General features: G+C 46.5%; 1 protein-coding gene across 2 annotated transcripts in view; it reads right to left on the reverse strand.

The window, feature by feature from the left end:
• Positions 1-3,760: 3,760 nt before the first annotated feature.
• The window catches only part of LOC137546902 (microsomal glutathione S-transferase 2-like), a 41,574-nt gene continuing 24,358 nt past the window's right edge, over positions 3,761-20,976 (reverse strand). For both annotated transcript variants that reach the window (XM_068269926.1, XM_068269916.1), the window contains exons 3-5: positions 14,620-14,690; positions 10,790-10,871; positions 3,761-4,988 (exon numbers count right to left, since the gene is read on the reverse strand). In XM_068269926.1, coding sequence (XP_068126027.1) covers positions 4,850-4,988; positions 10,790-10,871; positions 14,620-14,690 — 292 coding nt within the window. In that variant the 3' untranslated portion in view covers positions 3,761-4,849. The remainder of the gene's footprint in view (positions 4,989-10,789; positions 10,872-14,619; positions 14,691-20,976) is intronic.

Raw genomic sequence — 20,976 nt, forward strand, 5'->3', positions numbered from 1 at the left:
CGACTGCAGGCTAATTAATCAGGAAGCAGCCGCTCGCGCAAGCCAATCAATCCCCGGCCAATCAGCGGCTGGGGATCGCTGTCACATGACAGGCAGGAGCCTGTTAGAGGCTGCACAGGACAGATCCGTTCCTGTGCAGCCTCCGATCTCCGGGGAAGGGAGGGAGGGGGGGAATTTCGCCGCGGAGGGGGGCTTTGAGGTGCCCCCCCCCCCCGCAACACACAGGCAGGCAGGAGCGATCAGACCCCCCCAGCACATCATCCCCCTAGTGGGGAAAAAAGGGGGCGATCTGGTCGCTCTGCCTGCACCCTGATCTGTGCTGGGGGCTGCACAGCCCACCTAGCACAGATCAGCTAAAACAGCGCTGGTCCTTAAGGGGGGGGTAAAGGGTGGGTCCTCAAGTGGTTAAAGAGAACCCAAGTTGGTTCAGATAAGACACAGAGGCATGTTATCTGCTTAATAACGTGCCTCTGTGTCCCCCAACCGCCGCTCTCTACCTCCCTACTGCCGCACTATAGCCCCCCCCCCCCCCCAGATTGGCAACATTATTTGTCGCCATCTCGGAAGTAAACACAGAGGAGGGGATTCCCTGTTCAAGATGCATGGGTCTCTTCAAAATGCCAGGGTCTCTCTCTCCCTAGCCACGCCCCATGCTGTTCTCCCGCCCCCCTGTGCGTTGGTGAGAGAATGAATCTCTCTTTTCAGCGTTATGACCCAGAGGTCACAAAAGTAAAAGTGGTCCAGTGCGGCCTACAAGAGTGGTGGGGAGCGTCGGTTTTTGAGGCTACTTGATCCACTCAGCTCCCCGGATCAAGTAGCCTACTTTTTTTTTTATTGTATGAGCCCACATTGGGCTCTCTTTCTGTTCAAAACTGTCACAGAACAGCAAACCTGTGAGAAGAAAGCATGAATATAGCTAGTATATAATAAAACTGTAATCTCCTATCTTTTGTGCATGTTTGTAAAGGGTGTGGCATCACAACTGCATGCAGAATAAAGTACTGTGTGTGTGAACAACGAGGCAGCCATTCAATAGCTGTGCTAGTGTGAGGAATGGACATATAAACTGAGCATTGAAGAGTAGTGTGAGGGAAGGGTATATAAGCTGAGCATTGAAGAGTAGTGTGAGGGAAGGGCATATGGGCTGAGCATTGAAGAGTAGTGTGAGGGAAGGGCATATAAGCTGAGCATTGAAGAGTAGTGTGAGGGAAGGGCATATGAGCTGAGCATTGAAGAGTAGTGTGAGGGAAGGGTATATAAGCTGAGCATTGAAGAGTAGTGTGAGGGAATGGCATATGAGCTGAGTATTGCAGAGTAGTGTGAGGGAAGGGTATATAAGCTGAGCATTGAAGAGTAGTGTGAGGGAAGGATATATAAGCTGAGCATTGAAGAGTAGTGTGAGGGAAGGGTATATAAGCTGACCATTGAAGAGTAGTGTGAGGGAAGGGCATATGAGCTGAGCATTGAAGAGTAGTGTGAGGGAAGGGCATATGAGCTGAGCATTGAAGAGTAGTGTGAGGGAAGGGCATATGAGCTGAGCATTGAAGAGTAGTGTGAGGGAAGGATATATAAGCTGAGCATTGAAGAGTAGTGTGAGGGAAGGGTATATAAGCTGACCATTGAAGAGTAGTGTGAGGGAAAGGTATATAAGCTGAGCAGTGAAGAATGAGAAAACCAGAGGGGCATTTCTGGAACAATTTGAGGAGAATCTTTCTGCTAATTGTTTCCTCAACTCTTAATATAGAATGCTAGTACCTGCAAATGAGTGTGTGAAACAGACAGTACTGACAACACACACTTCATTTATCTATAAGACTACAGGAATGAACACACCAATTATTAGTTCTTTATTCAGTGCCACTTTAAGGGCAGGCTCACACTATGCACATTACATTGCTGCATGTGAACACACTGCCTATACAAAAGTACGGGTACAGTCACATCTCTGCATTGTAAAGGACCACATTATCCAAATGCAAATTCTACAGTGCATTTCTGGATAACCCGTGTGAGGAAGAGCATGTCACATAGCAATTCTTCATGCTATGGGAAAACCATGCATGTTATAATGTACAGAGTATTGCATTTGCACGAGGTCCGCATTGCAGCGCAGCCATTACACAACAACTCACATAGGCAGTGGTGTAGCTAAGAAGCTATGGGCCCGGTACGAGTGATCATTACAAGCACAGGACCAATAAAAAGTGAATACTGCGGATGAGGGAGGGCCCCAGTGTGGGATAGACCTCTACAACCCCTATTGCTAGGCCAATGCACATAGGCCCCTAGTCAATTCACTTTTCATCCTAAGTCTTCTCTTAGGTGATATTTTCACACCTCGTCAATAAAATGCCTTTTAAGCCACCAGCAAGTAAGAAAATAGCATAATTTTAACAGTACTTTTTCACCAACTTTCTGGTACTGAAAAGATATTTTAAACAGAAGATGAAAAATAAAAGGAGAAAACTTCGATCGAGTAGAAAACGTAGGAGAAAAAGTGAATTGAATAAAAGCCGTTGCCCATATGTAATCAACTTTTTCACCTGAGTTATCTCCTTGGAGATCATTTTCATCTTTTCTTTAACCCTCCAGGCGGTTAATTAAAACCGCCAGGGGGCAGCGCAGCACTATTTTTTTTCAAAGAAATGTTTTTAAACATTTAGCTAGCCTAGCGCTAGTTACATGACAGCCGCTCTGCAGCGGCATCTCCCTACCCTCTTCGTCGCCTCCGGCGATCAAGCTCGTCCGGAAATCCCGTTCTGAACGGGATTTCCATTAGGGCTTCCCCCGTGCAAAAAGTGCTAGCTGCGTGTTGCAAAAAATAAAAAAAAGATGCAAATCGGCCCAACAGGGCCTGAGAAGTCCTCCTGCGCGGCATAGCCCGAACTCAGCTCGGGCTTACCGCCAGGAAGGTTAAAGAGAACCCAAGGCGAAAATTCATGAAATCTTAATAGGACACAGAGTCATGTTCTGTGCACAATGACATGCCTCTGTGCCATTCTACACCTGCCCCAGCCCACTCTCCCCCCCCCCCCCCCTGCCCCCAGGCTTTGCTGTCCACCCACCCCCCAAAAAAATACTGCCAGGCTAGCAACAATCTGCTAGTCGGTAGCCTGCTATTTATCTCCCCACCTCCGCTGGCTTCCTCCAATCGGAAGCTAAGACGCAGCTCAGGAGAACTTCCTGGGTCACAGCTTAGCTTCCGATTGTAGGAAGCTAGCGGAGGTGGGGAGCAGCGGGGGGAGCCAAGCTATGAAGGAGAAGCTGATTGATAAGTGCAGGTAAATAGCAGGCTAGCGACAATCTACTTGTCGCTAGCCTGGCAGTATTTTTCGAGAGGGGGGGGGGGTCGTTGGACTGGGGCCGATGCAGAAAGAATCAGAGGCAGGTCGTGTACAGGATATTCCTCTGTATTCTATTAAGATTTCATAAATCTGCCTCCGGTTCTCTTTAACCACTTGCCGACCGCACGCTTATACCGTGCGTCGGCAAAGTGGCAGCTGCAGGACCAGCGACGCAGTATTGCGTCGCCAGCTGCAGCCTAATTAATCAGGAAGCAGCCGCTCGTACGAGCGGCTGCTTCCTGTCAATTCACGGCGGGGGGCTCCGTGAATAGCCTGCGGGCCGCCGACTAAATGTAAACACAAGCGGAAATAATCCGCTTTGTTTACATTTGTACGGCGCTGCTGCGCAGCAGCGCCGTAAGGCAGATCGGCGATCCCCGGCCAATCAGCGGCCGGGGATCGCCGCCATGTGACAGGGGACGTCCTGTCACTGGCTGCACAGGACGGATAGCGTCCTGTGCAGCCCAGATCTCCCGGGGGTGGCAGGTAGGAGAGGGAGGGGGAGGATTTCGCCGCGGAGGGGGGCTTTGAGGTGCCCCCCCCCCCCCGCAAAATGCCAGCCAGGAGGAGCGATCAGACCCCCCCTGCACATCATCCCCCTAGTGGGGAAAAAAGGGGGGCGATCTGATCGCTCTGAGTGCCCTTTGATCTGTGCTGGGGGCTGCAGAGCCCACCCAGCACAGATCACCTAAAACAGCGCTGGTCCTTAAGGGGGGGTAAAGGGTGGGTCCTCAAGTGGTTAAACTAACTTTTCAGCATTTTACAGTTGAAAAAAATACCCCAAAAATTGTGAAAAAGTACTATCAAATTTTTTTGGAGTACTATCTGGCTTGCTGGTGGCCTAAAATGCGTTTTATGACAAGTTATGAAAATATCACCTGGGAGAAAACTCGGAAAAAAAAGTGAATTGCATATGAGCCATAGTGTGCATTTAGCCTTAGTTGGCTCGGGTGGAAAGATCCATCTTTATATATCTTATACCAGGAGGCTGGAAGCCGTTCTCCTATGACATTTAGCCATTGTGTTACATGGTCATAACCTACAGATACAGACATTGAGCACCTTCACGCGGATGTCATACTGAGTGAGCAGGAATTGTGCAGGAAGAAAGGAAACAATTACAAGAAAGTACATAAACTCACAAATGATTTCCACTTTCCATCCTTCCAATCTGAATAAATAGCAATCACTTGGGGAAGCGTATTACCCCATGCACAAGTGAATCACTGTCTGTTTAGGAGTTGAAGAATGAGTCCGGAAGGGATTTTGCTGTCTTCTGCTTCCCTCCAGGACATTCTGCATTGCTTTGTTCATTAGTAATGAGCTCTATTCTCCATTAACCTGCATCTTCCAATATAACTATACATGGTGCTGAGTGATGGGAGCATAGTGACACCACAGAGCAAAACAGCTGAAAGTCAGTGCTTATATGTGTATAAAATATTACATTTACAAATATTAATACATTCTGAAAAAGGTATTTACGCCCCGTCTATCTTCTGCTTTCATCCTAATAGAAGATGTTTTATTTTCTTCAAGAGGTCCAGATGGAGGTACTTGTATAACAGACCGTTGGTGACTCCAGTCACTGACATAATAAGCAGAATTATCAATGCCAGCTTGCACACAGCAAACCCACGCATCCTGTAGATGATAATGAGACGGAGTTACCCATGTCTGATACACATTTTCATGCTGAGTTATCAATACAGTACTAGTACACAGGGCAACACATACTAAGGAATCTCTAGAAACCACCATCTGCAAAGGGGATATCTTGAGACATCCAGCAAACCTGGCCTGTATTGGGACATAGTGGGCTTGCTGTAAGGTTAGTAAATGAGCACCTAACAAACCTGGACTTCGTATTAGGACAACGCTGGTCAAACTACGGCCCACAGGCCACATTTGGTCCGCGCACGCTGTTCATCTGGCGCACCGACAGGCAGCCGGATTCCTCTCCTCCCCCTCCCTCTCTCCCTGCAGAGTCGCGAGCTGAAGAATACAGAGAGTTAAAACTCACCCCCTCACCACTTCCTGCGTCACGTCTCCATGGCAACAAGGCATCACCTGACATGCCGTCAGGACGTGCCAGCGTATTACACACTGGCAGACAGCCCTGTTGCCATGGAGACCTGAAGCAGGAAGGGGCAAGTAGGTGAGTTTTAACCCTCTATATTCTTCCACTTGCAACTCTGCAGGGATGGAGAGAGAAAGAAGAAAAATTTTAGGAATGCGGTCCGCGGTCCACAGCATGAGGCCCGGGCTGCACAAAGTTTGCTCAGCCCTGCATTAAGACCTAAACCTATTGGACTTGCTGTGAGGTTAGTAAATGAGCACTTAGAAAACCTGGGCTGCATATTGGGGCTAGAGATGGCCCTGCCTATGAGAACTCACGTGAGCATGTGATCAGTTTGATCAGCTGATAGATTTGTAAGTCTCTGATTTGCTGGTCATATTGATGCAGTCATCATAGCCATCAAATCAGAGCCTTACAAATCTATCAGCTGATCAAACTGATGCTTCTCCATGAGTTCTGCTAGGCAGGGCCATCCCTAACTGGCACATAATGGGTTTTCTCTAATGCTAGTAAATGAGCACCCAGCAAACTTGGGCTGCATATTTGGACATAGTGGACTTGCTGTAAGGTTGGTAAATGACCACTTCTGTGAATAAAGTCTTACGCAAACATAATAAAACTTTTTGAGGATTATCTCAAAAAGATCTGTGATTAAAGAGTACCTCCAATAAAGAAAAAAAAATTATAGTTAATATAATCCCCTTAGTCAGCTAACACAGAAACACAGAGCAAACAGTTGTATAGCTCACCCCTTCGAAGTGAAATGGACATTAATCTTAAACCTGCTCCCTGTCGAAACCCGAAGCCTCACAGAGAAGTCTGGAGCTCATTAACCATCGCAACCTATGTTGCTTCCTGTGGCCCACCCCAAGCTCGAGTTCTGGACTTCTTGGCGAGGCTTTGGATTTCGACAGGGAGCAGGTTTAGGATTGATGTCCATTTAACTGCGATGGGGCGATTCAACTGTTTGCTAGTGGATCCTGCGTTAGGGGTCTAAGGGATTATAATAACTCTAGTTTATTTTTTATTGGAGGTACTCTTTAATAATTTTTCCATAGGAGGAAGAGATCATAATCAGTTCCAGATATTATCATAAGTAAGGTTGAGATTTTTTGCATTACAGATGACTTAAATACATTTTTTCTGTAACTACATGTGGCCCCTGAGGCAGATCTTGTAACCGGGACAATGAGCTTCTGTCAACAAACAGTCATTAATGACTTTGAAGCAAGCAGGGCCAGATTTGGACATTTTACTGCCCAAGGCCCTCTGTCACCAACTGCCCCATCCTGTGCACCACCTGTCTTGTGTGCTCCCCCTGTCTTGTTTGTTCCCCTGGTCCTGTGCTCTCCTCTTGTGCTCACCCATACTGTTTACTCCCCTAATCCCTTGGTCCCCACATTCTGTGCTGTGCTGCTTGGGGGCGGGGGGGGGGGGGGGGGATTGCTTATCATGCACGGCAACATGAAAATAACCATTTCTCCTCTGTGTATCCTGAACTGATTGTTTATAAAAGAGGATGCCAATTATGCGGAGCATTCTGTCAATCATAGTTGTTTTTACCTGGTTAGCCCAAGAGGGGGGGGGGGGGGGGGGGAGAGGGAACAGCACAGAATGGGGAGCACAGGACCAGTGCTTCACTGCTCTCACCTGTGGAAGCAGGGTGGGCGGGGCATGAGTTTGTGACCATTTACATGTTTGGCTGTTTAACTGCCTTTGGTATCTTTCACACTTAACCACTTGAGGACCCACCCACCCTCTACCCCCCCTTAAAGAAAACCTGAACTGAACATTAAAAGTCAAAATAAGCATACACAAGTCATACTTACCTCCTGTGTAGTCTACTACTTAATCTATTTTTCCTCTCCTGCATACTGTTTGTCCACTGTGATCAATGGAATTCTCCGTCCTCCATTTTGAAAATGGCTATTACCCCATAACAGCTTCCTGGTCAGCACACTGTTAAACTGTAACATCGCCCACTTGAGCCATAGGGAAACATGGACACATCAGTTCTCCTCTCAGCTGTAACTGACAGCAACCGATATATAACTGACAGCAACTGATATATTTCAGTTCTGACAAAATGTTGTCAGAACTGGAAAGGATCACTGTAAGAAGAAAATGGTGAGCTTCTGAGAGGAACTGATGGCAAGGTAACTATGTAATGTTCATTTGACGTTACCTCATGTGTTTATTTTAAATAATTTTACTCAGTACAGGTTCTCTTTAAGGACCAGCGCTGTTTTAGCTGATCTGTGCTGGGTGGGCTGTGCAGCCCCCAGCACAGATCAGGGTGCAGGCAGAGCGACCAGATCGCCCCCCTTTTTTCCCCACTAGGGGGATGATGTGCTGGGGGGGTCTGATCGCTCCTACCTGCCTGGGTGTTGCGGGGGGGGGCACCTCAAAGCCCCCCTCCGCAGCGAAATTCCCCCCCTCCCTCTCCTCCCTTCCTTCCCCGGAGATCCGAGGCTGCACAGGAACGTATCTGTCCTGTGCAGCCTCTAACAGGCTCCTGCCTGTCATGTGACAGCGATCCCCGGCCGCTGATTGGCCGGGGATCGCTGATCTGGTACAACGCTGCTACTGTTAGCAGCGTTGTACGGATGTAAACAAAGCGGATTATTTGTGTTTACATTTAGCCTGCGAGCCGCGATCGGCGGCCCGCAGGCTATTCACGGAGCCCCCCGCCGTGAATCGACAGGAAGCTGCCGCTCGCGCGAGCGGCTGCTTCCTGATTAATTAGCTTGCAGCCGGCGATGCAGAACTGCGTCGCTGGTCCTGCAGCTGCCACTTTGCCGACGCGCGGTATGAGTGCGCGGTCGGCAAGTGGTTAAAGAGAAACTCCAACCTAGAATTGAACTTTATCCCAATCAGTAGCTGATACCCCCTTTTACATGAGAAATATAATGCTTTTCAAAAACAGACCATCAGGGGGCGCTGTATGACTGATTTTGTGCTGAAACCCCTCCCACAAGAAGTTCTGAGTACCGCGGTACTTTTGGCAGTTTGTTACAATGTAACAAGGTTCACAGACAGGAATTAGCTGTTTACAGCTGTCTGTAACAGCCAAAACAGCTAGGAGCAGCTACATAACCTGCCCACAGTAACAATGTCACCATGTAATACATGTCAGAATGTAAATCGGGGAGAGGAAAGATTTTACAATGAGCAAACACTGACTAAATCATTTATACATAATTATGGTAAAAATGAAGCACTTTTTTTACTACATTATTTTCACTGGAGTTCCTCTTTAATGCATTGCATCGCGTTTCAGCATCTACTTTCTTGTGAAAGCCGCAATGCATTAAAACACATTAAGTGTAAAAGGGCCCTTAATGTGCCAGCCTGCTGCACGCCCCTTGCATCCTGGTGCCCTAGACTATGGCCTTTGTGGCCTTGCCTCAACTCCAGCCATGGAAGCAAGACTCTTCATCATTCATGTCTGCCTTTACACGGCTGCAATGTAATAGACCTTCACATCCCTGTACAGTATACCTCATATGCTGGCTGCAGCTGATGAATATGCAGATCAGGAGGTTCTCCTCAGCCTGCCACCCTCTGCACAGTTCCCCTTGTTTTGCTCACATAGGTTTTATACCAGGTGTGGGCTACTGATACATTAACACCTGGGAAGCACATGTAGGATCGCACGTTGTCATACAGTAAGAATGTTTATACGTGTGCCCACACGACAGCTGAAGAATGCAGGCGGCAGCGGAAAGTAGATCCTCTCAAAGTGAGTAGTCTTGTATAAACACTAGTCTAAAGTCATTAGAAGTGGGCATGGAGATTTTCTGGCAGATCGATTATTACCAACATGTCCGATCTGATTTCCAATTGATGTTCCATTCACTTCAATGGAAAGTCAATTGGAAAAGGATCGGAAATCAATTGGAAATCAGATCATGCATGTTGAAATTAATCGATCGAACAGTACATCTGCCAGAAAATCTCAATGTGTGTACCTAGCATGACTCATGGTTTATCACTCCTTATTTGACTTATCTCATGCTTATCTCGCCTTATTTGTTTATCTCATGCATTAACTCTCCTTACAAAATAAGTAATCTTTGTGAATTAACCTCATATGTGCCAGAGAGTTAATGCCTGCTACACACCATGTAATTTCCTGTCAGATTTCGGGTCAAAAACAATGATTTCTAAAATTTCCGACCTGATTTTGGATCGTTTTCATGATTTTCTACAGAAGTGGCTATAATTACTAGGTAATGCCCAGTGCTGTTGATCCAGGGATTTTATCTGATTGCCATCTGGAGTCGGGAAGGAATTTTTTCCCCTTTGGGGCTAATTGGACCATGCCTTGTAAGCAAGCCAGATTTAGGCCAAGACCACCTAGGCCATGGCCTAGGGCACCACATGGGCACCAAAGCAGCAGGCTAAACTGGTGCAGCATTTGCAAGCTTGCAAATGCTGCAATGCAGAGAGATCAGGCGAGCGTCTATCCGAGGACTCAGCTGCTAGTTGCCTGTGCAGAGGCCACCTTGCTCTCTGTGTACATTTGCATTGTGGCCGGCGGCTATGGACTTGGGCAGCATTGGAGACGGAAAGGAAGAGGAAGCTTCTGCACTGGAGACGACGGGGATATGTGAGGTAGCAGGCTGGTGTTGTACTTTGTTTTATGGTTGAACTCGATGGACGTATGTCGTTTTTCAACCCAAATCACTATGTAAGAAGTCCATGCAATCTGAAATAAAGAAAAGCGGACTCCGGCACTCCAATGCAGAGATAGTTTATTCAAGCACGCTAAGTAAGAACAACAGGTTAAAGAATGCCTGTGTCTATATGTAAGAAGTGATCAGGAAATTGATCAGAAAAACAATTGGAAATCAGATTGGAGCTGTGGGAATTTACCAACTCGTCCCGTTTATACCAGACAATAGTTGTAGCAGCAGTGTCAGGGCATTTGTTTGTGCCTGTGACAGTCATTCTGCATATGACTGTGCAGAGGGTTATGTGGGGATTGCTTATCATGCATCATGCATGGCAACATGAATATAACCATTTCTCCTCTGTGTATCCTGAACTGATTGTTTATAAAAGAGGATGCCAATTATGCGGAGTATTCTGTCAAGCACAGTTGCTTTGACCTTGTTAGCCCAAGGTATGGAAATTACCTTCTCTATTTGTGAGTGTAACATACTGTATTTAATCATATGACGGCCGGGATGATTTATGAGAACTGGAGAAAAGGAAAACAGAACCATTGCACACATCAATCAGAGTTTTTGCTTTACTTAAAATGCAGCTACTGGACAGAAATCAGAATAATTGCTGGGGCTGCCACAGCATATTCCCTTATCTGCAGTGTGCTACATTACAAGAGGCGATGCCAACTTACCTGCCCCTGGCAGACTGCGAGTAGCCAAAAAAGTACACATGACGCCCGTAAATATATATTAACCCAAACAGCGATGCCAGCTCTGAAAAGACAGAAGGGAATTTGTTATGGATTCCTTATTAGCAGTCTCATACACATAGAATCTTACAGGAAACTGCAGCCCTGATGCACTGAACCTTTCTCTGCGATTACCAGGGCCGGATTTAGGGCAAGGCCCCTAGGCCGTGGCCTAGGGCACGACAGGAGCAAGGACACCAAAGAAGCGGGCTAAACTGGGGGAAGCTTGCAAATGCTGCAATGCAAGGAGATCAGGGGAGCATCTGACCGCAGTACTCTGCTGCCAGCGGCCTGTGCAGAGGCCACCTTGCACTCTCTGTGCACATTTGCATTGTGGCCAGTGGCTATGGACTTGGGCAGCATTGGAAACGGAAAGGAAGAGGAAGCTTCTGCACTGGAGACGAGTGGAGAAATGAGTGACACTGATGGCTGCTGCAGTGTGAAGGCGAGCTGGCTGCCAATACTGAAAGGGGGGTGGGAAAAGGAGGGATTAAGGGAGTCATCTGGCTACCTATACTGGATGGAAAGGGGGGAGGGGTCATCTGACTACCTATACTGGAGGGAAGGGGGGAGGGATCATCAGGCTACCTATACTCCAGGGAAGGGGTCATCTAGCTACCTATAACGAAGGGGGGCGGCTGGTGACAGTGGTCTTGGGCGGTAAAGAGTACAAATCCGGCCCTGGTGATTACCTGAGCTTATGTACTGAAATTCAAAGTTTAAGCACTTGAGGACCAGAGGTTTATACCCCCTAGTGACCAGGCCATTTCAGCACTTCACAACTTAACGGTTTATAGCTCAGTCATACAAATGAATTTTACCTCCTTTTCTTCCCACAAATATAGCTTTCTTTTGGTGGTATTTGACCACTGCTGCATTTTTTAAAAAAATGCAAAACCCCCCCAAATTGGCACTACACTACGCTACATACACTACACTATTTATACTGTACATAAACACATGCCCACGGAAGGGATTAGATTGTGAGCCCCTCTGAGAGACAGTTAAGTGACAAGGCAGTAGTCTGTGCAGTGCTGCGTTAGATGTCAGATATATATATATATATATATATATATATATATATACATACATATATACATACATACATATATATATATACACACATATATATATACACATATAACACACACATATATATATATATATATATATACATATATATATACACATATATATATATATATATATATATATATATATATATATATATATATATATATATATATATATATATATATATATAACATATAGAGGGGCTGCAGCACACATCAGGAAAACAGTGACAGGGGCTCTTGGTTACGCTTTAACATGTTTAAGCTCACCAACTGCGCCAAAGTGTCCCCGATCTGGTGAATCCTACTCTAGCCAGGCAATGCTAGTTTTTATCACTTAGCAGTCTAGTGGGAACTAATCCAAAAACCCAAGAGTCAACTAAATGGGAGAAAAAGAAATTATTTAGAAATGTATTATTAAATCTCCCATTTAGTTGACTCTTGGGTTTTTGGATTAGTTCCCACTAGACTGCTGATAAAAACTAGCATTGCCTGGTTAGAGTAGGATTCACCAGATCGGGGACACTTTGGCGCAGTTGGTGAGCTTAAACACGTTAAAGCGTAACCAAGAGCCCCTGTCACTGTTTTCCTGTTGTGTGCTGCAGCCCCTCTGTATGTTATATATATTTCTTGTGGGGATTGGGGTCTCCACTGCATACTTTGCAAAAAAAATTGCATTAAAAGTTGGTTTGTGCTGCTCACCCCTTGATAATTGATTATATATATATATATATATATATATATATATATATATATATTTTTTTTTACCAATAAATAAACGACTCAGCCTGCCAGCGCTGATCAGCCACTGGCAGGCTGATCGCTGCGGCTGTCTGTTTACAGTGCAAGCGCGAGTTCCTGTCTAATTTCGCTCCTCGCAAGATGACGCTATATGTCATCCTGGAGGAACAACAGAGCCACTCTGTGGCTGCCAATCAGCATTAGGCAGTCGCAGAGAGGTTAAGAGAATCTGTGAGTTAAATTTAAAAAAAAAATGATACTTACCTCGTACCCCTTGTCTTCCTCAGCTAGCCCGATCCAGCGCTGGCACCACCGAACAATCGAAAATATTAATAATAACAGTGGCCTGTCTGAGCAGGCCCACTAGCAGTTTTACACCCGGGCTACAGCAGAAAAAGCCAGGCCCGATCTTGTCCGCTTTACTGCGCAAGCACAAACAGCTCATGCCTGTACAGTAGAATGGAGCAGATTGGCTCAGCAATTTCCGCTAGAGCCCGACTAGAAAGCTGCTACTGTGCACACAGCGCTGACAAGCCCTTGTCACCAGACTATTTGGTCCCACTGCTGGAACGGGGCTGAAGGGGAATCCTCTTGAGTATGTAGAGGCCTCCCCCTACTGACGTAAGTACCCCCTAGGGGCACTTTTTTCACTTCAGTGTCACGTTAAGGTAAGAATGCCTTAGGCAGAGATCACACTTGGGGTAATCTCACGTGGTTTTCCCATATGCTGAAACGCTCCACATGTGACAGCAAATGTTAATCAATGGGCTGGGTAGCACCTAGTGCAGTTCCTGCATGCAGGAATAAAACATACTGCCTGCACTACTTTTTCACACTCCGCATGCGGTTCCCATTGCCGACAGTCAGTTGACAGCTGTGGTCGGCTGACGCATGCGGAAAACGCACAGTAGAGACAAAATATAATCTGAAGGCATTTTCCGCAGACCCAAGTGTCTCCCTTACTCACCATGCTGCCCAGGCATTTGGGTTTTGATAATTGTATTTGTAAATTACTAATTTTTCCTTTAAAGGACAACTGTAGTGAGAGTTATATGGAGGCTGCCATATTTATTTACTTCTAAGCAATACCAGTTGCCTGGCAGCCCTACTGGTCTATTTGGATGCAGTACTGTCTCATTCACACCAGAAACATGCATACAGATAATCTTTTCAGATCTGACAAGAATGTCAGAATCACCTGATCTGCTGCATGCTTGTTCAGGGTCTGTGGCTAAAAGTATTAGAGTCAGAGGTTCAGCAGGATAGCCAGTTAACTAAGTTTGCTTAACCAGCTGAGCGGTCTGGACGAGCTCAGCTCGTCCAACACCGCCAGCGGCTGCCGCTCAGGCCCTGCTGGGCCGATTTTGATGAAATAAAAAGCAGCACACGCAGCCGGCACTTTGCCAGCCGCGTGTGCTGCCTGATCGCCGCCGCTCTGCGGCGATTCGCCGCGAGCAGCGGCGAAAGAGGGCCCCCCTAGCCGCCTGAGCCCAGCGTAGCCGGAACAAAAAGTTCCGGCCAGCGCTAAGGGCTGGATCGGAGGCGGCTGACGTCACGACGTCGGCTGACGTCGATGACGTCACTCCGCTCGTCGCTATGGCGACGATATAAGCAAAACAAGGAAGGCCGCTCATTGCGGCCTTCCTTGTTTATTCTGGGCGCCGGAGGCGATCGGAAGATCGCCTCCGGAGCGCCCTCTAGTGGGCTTTCATGCAGCCAACTTTCAGTTGGCTGCATGAAATAGTTTTTTTTTTATTTAAAAAAAACCCTCCCGCAGCCACCCTGGCGATTTAATCAGAACGCCAGGGTGGTTAAAGGGAAATATATACGGCAGCCTCTGTATACCTTTCACTACAGTTGTCCTTCATAGGAGTTATACTCATTTTTTTAGATAAGATGGAACTAAGCCTGATATGTTGAAAAACAAATAAATTATAAGGAAATATATATAGAACTTACCTTGATTAAAAAACCAGCCCGCAGTCCAGAGATCAACCAAAAATAGCCCATAGAATTCAATACAATTTGCCCTACAAAACAGAAGTTAGTTAGTAGTCGATAAAAGTCTAAAACAATGTATGAGAGAACACATTTTTATTATATTAGATTTTGCTAGGAATACTATATTGAGGCAATCCCAATTATTATCAGCAGATGCATAACTGTAAGGGCAATCCCATGATAAATACTTCATTAAATAAGCCCTAGAAATATATAGGATTATTTCCTGGTTCACCTTTTAGGGCAGGGATGTTCAACTCCAGTCCTTAAAAGGGAACCTGAAGCGAGTAACATTATTAAAAATAAACACATGATGTAGCAGCAAATGAATATTACATACTAACCTCACTGTCAGTTCCTCTTAGAGGCTCACCATTTTCTTCTTACAGTGATCCCTTCCAGTTCTAACAATATTTTGTCACAACTTAAATATACCAGTTGCTGTCAGTTATATACCAGCAGCTGTCAGTTACAACTGAATGTGCAAGGTAATGTCCATGTTTCCCTATGGCTCAAGTGAGTGATATTACAGTTTAACAGTGTGCTGACCAGGAAGCTGTTATGGGGTAATGGCCATTTTTAAAAAGGAGGAGGGAGAATTCCATTAATCAGAGTGGACAAATGGGACACAGGAGAGGTGAAAGACTACACAGGAGGCAAGTATGACCTGTGTATGGTTATTTTTACTTTTTGCTTTCAGTTCAGTTTCTCTTTAAGAGCCATACCCATGCCAGCGTTTAGTATGAAAAATAGAGAAATGTGTGCTACTTGCTCTACACCTTTCGTGATTCAGTCTTATTAATGAATGTGAGTTGTTCCAAAAATATGTGAGGACCTCTGCCCCTGAGACTGGAGTTGGACATGCCTGTTTTAGGGTCATTTTACACTAGATCCATTGCAGTGCATATCCACATAAAAAGGATTGCCCCGCAACAGTGATGAAACTTGCATCGTCCGTTGTCAATGAGAGGCAATGTGGACAGCGCAGCATACGGTCCATATAGACTTATGCTTGCACCACACCCCAAACTGCACACATCACTTGCTAATGCACCACAGTTTGCTTTTTGTGAACCTCGTTGCATTGTGGGAAATAACAGCTTTTACCAACTGCTAAGCAAGCAGAATCTCCCTCTGTGTATTGCACTCTCAGTAAATGAACATTGCACAGAGATCACCTGGCAGGGCTAAATATGTTGCCACCTGTGATAAATTTCAGAATGTTAATCAGGGAGAGGACCGATTTTACAATGGGCAACCACTGACTATATTATTTATAAATTAATATTGTAAAACAAAAAAAAAAGTAATTTTATTCATAACGTTATTTCCACTACAGTTCCTCTCTGAGAATGTGCCACCCTTCCCTACTGTCTATTTGTGTCCACCAGAAGCTTAGTGATACTAATGTGTACTACCTTATTATGCCTCATGAAACTGAAATGCTTTACAAAGTGTGAGGATCCGCGTGGCTGCCTGCGCAGGCAGGCAGCCTTTTGACCACTGTTCAGGTCTGCATTCTGCAGGTCTCTGGAAGAGAGACCGTTTGTCAGTATTGCAGCTTGCTGCTGAGGAATTTGCATATGTTTGTCATGCAGATTGCCTAGCCACATCCCTTGTGGGCTTGCTCTATAAAGAGCTATGTTTCCCACAGTAATTGGCTGGTCATAAGAGTTAGTTCCTGTGTAACACTCGCCTGGAGTGTCAGCCTTGCTTTTTGTTTGAAGATTAGCCTAGAGTAATTCCTGGAACTGCACTAGGCAGTTTCCCTAGTGCAGTTAGGATTGCATTATTTGTACTGCCTGTTCTGTCTGTCTGTGGGGTGCTAACCAGAGCAGCGGTTGTTACTGGTAGGCCCCTCTGTTCTGTTGTTGCCTTACTTGGATCACACTCGCTCTGACGGAAAGCGCAGTGGATCGTATCTCTTACGTATTCCTGTTTTCGTGTGTCTGTCTTGTCTGCTACGAACGCTTGCTGGAGGCTCGGTGAGGTAACCGTTAAGCAAGCGCTCACATCCTCTGTTTCATGTTTGTCTGTCGGTGGTTAGTTAGGCGTGCTTGTCTCTGTTGTGCTTATCACGCGGGGACCGCGCATAAACGCGTGCACTGTTGCGATTGAGTGCGGTGTTCGCGTTTAGCTAGCGTTTGTTATTTTCCTTATCTCCTCATTGTATGATTTGCTGTGCCTTTGCTACTCTCGTGTTCTGCCTTGCTGTAGCCTTGTGTCACCTCTGGCAATCGCCTCTCCCGCGATTGCATTCCTACTTCATATCTGCTGTTGTGTATGCACCGTCGCGGGTTGGCGACTAGTTTGGTGCACACACATACAATCTGTCCCTTTGCTCAATCTCTTTCAGGGCTATCTTGCCCTGCGTTTCGTCCCTTCGTGCAATTCCTGTCTGGCGTGTGTGGCAGGGCAGAGGAGCTGTTCCTCTGCACTCCACAGCTCCCCCTGTCGACAGGAATTTCCCTCTACAGGTGCATTGCACCTTTTGCTGGGTTCCCGCAAATTATACGCTTGTGGAGGATTTCCGCAGTGTCAGCGCACACGTCTTGTGCGCTGATCACGGAGAGAATTCCACAATCGTTACACAAAGCTTGCATATTGGTATCATCCTCAAACTAATGTTTTGTATATTACAGTGGCGTAACTAGAAATCACCGGTCCCCCCTGCAAAACTTTGGATGGGGCTCCCTCCTGCATCTGTCACCACCAAAGAACCCCCCCCCCCCCCAAGTCTCCTGCGCAGTACAGTGGACCTGACAGAGATCGGCTATTTCTGCCCATCTCCTCGCTGAGTGCCTCAACAGAGCCCCCGCTGGAGCCAGGAAAGGTAAATAAATCAGCGCTTGTCAGGCTTGTTGAGGGAGGATTGCCGGACACTTCGAGGGAGCCAGTGCTGGATTGCCTGCAGCTACAGGGGTGGGGGAAGCCTCATTGGGACCCTGAGGCTTCCCCCTCCCAAGGTAAGTACCCACAGGGGAACTTTTTTTTGTTACAGGTTCTCTTTAATGAGGCCTTCAGATGAAGGAACTCTTTAGCTATACCAGGTGCTCCTACCCTATGGATATGATTTATTTGGCAATTGACATTCTTGTGCAATCTACACTGCATATAGTCTATGGGCACTGATGGAGAGCCTGGAGGAGCACAAGAAAGTTAATAGTGAATACATTAAGTACCACCTGGGCCCCCTCTACTCCAGAGCCCTATAGCAGTTTCTATGGCTGCTGAGGCTATTACTACGCTCCTGGCTTTGAGGAAAAAGAGGGCTGCATGTTGAAAGGGGAGAGCTTGACAGGAAACAGTGGTGGGTGAGGAAATACTTGAACAGAATTAGTAGCTGGAAATGGAGTTGGAGGGGGGGGGGGGGCACAAGGAAGGAGGGGTCAACTATACACATGGGAGTTATTTGCAAGAAGATATACATATTGGGGGCCCTGTGCATTTTTAGCATACAAGTATTGCCTAACCCCAACCTTCCTTCCTAACATTGACCCGTTACTGACACCTATACCTAACCTGCCCTCTTTAACACGATATCCTTCCCTTCTGAAATCCCCTAATATATATCCCTAGCTCAGCTGACATATCTAGCTTCCCCCACACTAGCCCATAACAGCCAGGCAATGCGGCAGGCTGACATCGTGGCCGACTGACATAAATAGCGGAGAGCTGCCACAAGACGTTACACAGGATGACCTTCCCTCTACATACTGAAAGCAGGATAGAAGGCTGCTAATGAAGACAGTTTTCCTGAAGACATAAATAACATCTCAAATTGCATGTTTATTGACTCCATCGGCCCTTATACATGCTAGATAAACTTTGGCCTGAAAATCTACCCATGTATAAGTTCTCCCATCACATCATTTAACAATCCACTGCAGCACATCGCTAAAACATCCATGAAAAAAAGACACCCGAATAAAAGGGTGCAGGGAATTGCCAATAGTAGAATAGCGTTAAAATTAGCGATATTCTACTACTGAATTCTGATAGTAAAATATCGGTAATATTTACCAATATTTTACAATGACTGAACCTAACCCTAGTTTCACACAGAACCCTCCCTCTCTCTACTGTTCCCAAACACAGAACTCTCCCTCTGCCAAGGGCAAACACAGAACCCTCCCTCTATCAATGCTTAACACAGAGCCCTCCCTCTACCGTTTTGTTACTATGACTGAACCTAACCATCTAACCCTAGTCTCACACAGAACCCTCCCTCTACCAATGTCTAACACAGAACCCTCCATCTACCAATGCCTAACACAGAACACTCCCTCTACGGAAGCCAAACACAGAGCCCCCCTCTACCAATGCCTAACACAGAACCCTCCCTCTACCGATGCCTAACAGAACCCTCCTTCTACCAATGCCTAACACAGAACCCTCCCTCTACCGATGCCTAACACAGAACCCTCCCTCTACCAATGCCTAACACAGAACACTCCCTCTACCGTACCCAAACACAGAACCCCCCTCTACCAATGTCTAACACAGAACCCTCCCTCTACCAATACCTAATACAGAACCCTCCCTCTACCGATGCCTAACACAGAACACTCCCTCTACCAATGCCTAACACAGAACCCTCCCTCTACCGATGCCTAACACAGAACACTCCCTCTACCAATGCCTAACACAGAACCCTCCCTCTACCAATGCCTAACACAGAACCCTCCCTCTACCAATGCCTAACGCAGAACACTCCCTCTACCGAAGCCAAACACAGACCCCCCCCCCCCTACCAATGCCTAACAGACAGCCCACCCTCTACCGATGCCTAACACAGAGCCCTCCCTCTACCGATGTCTACCGATTTTTTTACTATGACTGAACCTAACCATCTAACCCTACTCTCACACAGAACCCTCCCTCTAACAAACAACCTTCCCTCTATTGATGCTTAACACAGAACCTTCCCTCTATTGATGCTTAACACAGAACCTTCCCTCTATTGATGATTAACACAGAACCCTCCCTCTACCAATGCCTAACACAGAACACTCCTACCGAGGCCAAACACAGAAACCCCCCCCCCCCCTCTTTTGATGCCTAACACAAAACCCTCCCTCTACCGATAATGAACACAGAACCCTCCCTCTACCGAGGCCCAACACAAAACCCTCCCTGTACCAAAGCCTAACACAGAACCCTTCCTCTACCAATGCCTAATACAGAACCCTCCATCTACCGATGCTTAACACAGAACCCTCCCTCTACCGAGGCCCAACACAACTCTCCCTCTACCGATGCCTAACACAGAACCCTCCCTCTACCAATGTCTAACTCAGATCCCTCCCTCTACCGAGACCTAACACAGAACCCTCCCTCAATGGATGCTTAACACAGAACCTTCCCTCTACCGAGGCCCAACACAGAACTCTCCCTCTACCAATGCCTAACACAGAACACTCCCTCTACTGAGACCTAACACAGAACCCTCCCTCAATTGATGCTTAACACAGAACCCTTCCTCTACTGAGACCTAACACAGAACCCTCCCTCAATTGATGCTTAACACAGAACCCTTCCTCTACCGAGGCCAAACACTGAACTCTCCCTCTACCGATCCATAACACAAAATCCTCCCTCTACCGAAGCCTAACACAGAACCCTTCCTCTACCAATGCCTAATACAGAACCCTCCTTCTGGAGGGGGGGGTGCAGTGTGTGAATGTAGGGTGTAATGGGTGTGAGAGCAGGGAAGAGGATGGGGAGGAGGATTTGTAGTCTATCAATTAACCTGCCAGTGTGATAAAATCTATGTGGGTATGACCACAAAACGCCTGAAGAAACAAATTGGACAACATCTAAGTGATATAAGATGTGGCAGGCAACAAAATGGAGAATTCAGGAGCACTGTGGCAGAACATTTTGGGACTGCACATCAGGGACAGCCAAATGGACTTAAAATCCGAGGCATTTATAAGTTATCTGATAAAGGAAGGGGCGGAGATAGGGAAAAAGCCCTGCTTCAAAAAAAAAAGTAGGTGGATATACATCTTAAAAGCCCTGGAACCAGCTGGTTTGAATAACGAAGTAGATTATTCCCCATTTCTGTAGAAGAAGAAAAGTATTCACTAAAAGGCTCCTTTCCCCATTCCTGGTGTAGTGGAGATATGAACTGTTTTGATAATGGAACTCTTTCCGCACATTAAAATATGGGGAAAAAAATGGAGACCCCCCCCCCCCCCCCCCACACACACACACACACACACACACACACACACACACCTATCGTTTATTAATATGCTTTTTGCCTGACAGATATCTATAAAATTGTTACAAGTAAGATGCAGCATCAGC

The sequence above is a fragment of the Hyperolius riggenbachi genome, chromosome 1 (genome assembly GCF_040937935.1).
Source record: "Hyperolius riggenbachi isolate aHypRig1 chromosome 1, aHypRig1.pri, whole genome shotgun sequence".
Lineage (NCBI taxonomy): Eukaryota > Metazoa > Chordata > Amphibia > Anura > Hyperoliidae > Hyperolius > Hyperolius riggenbachi.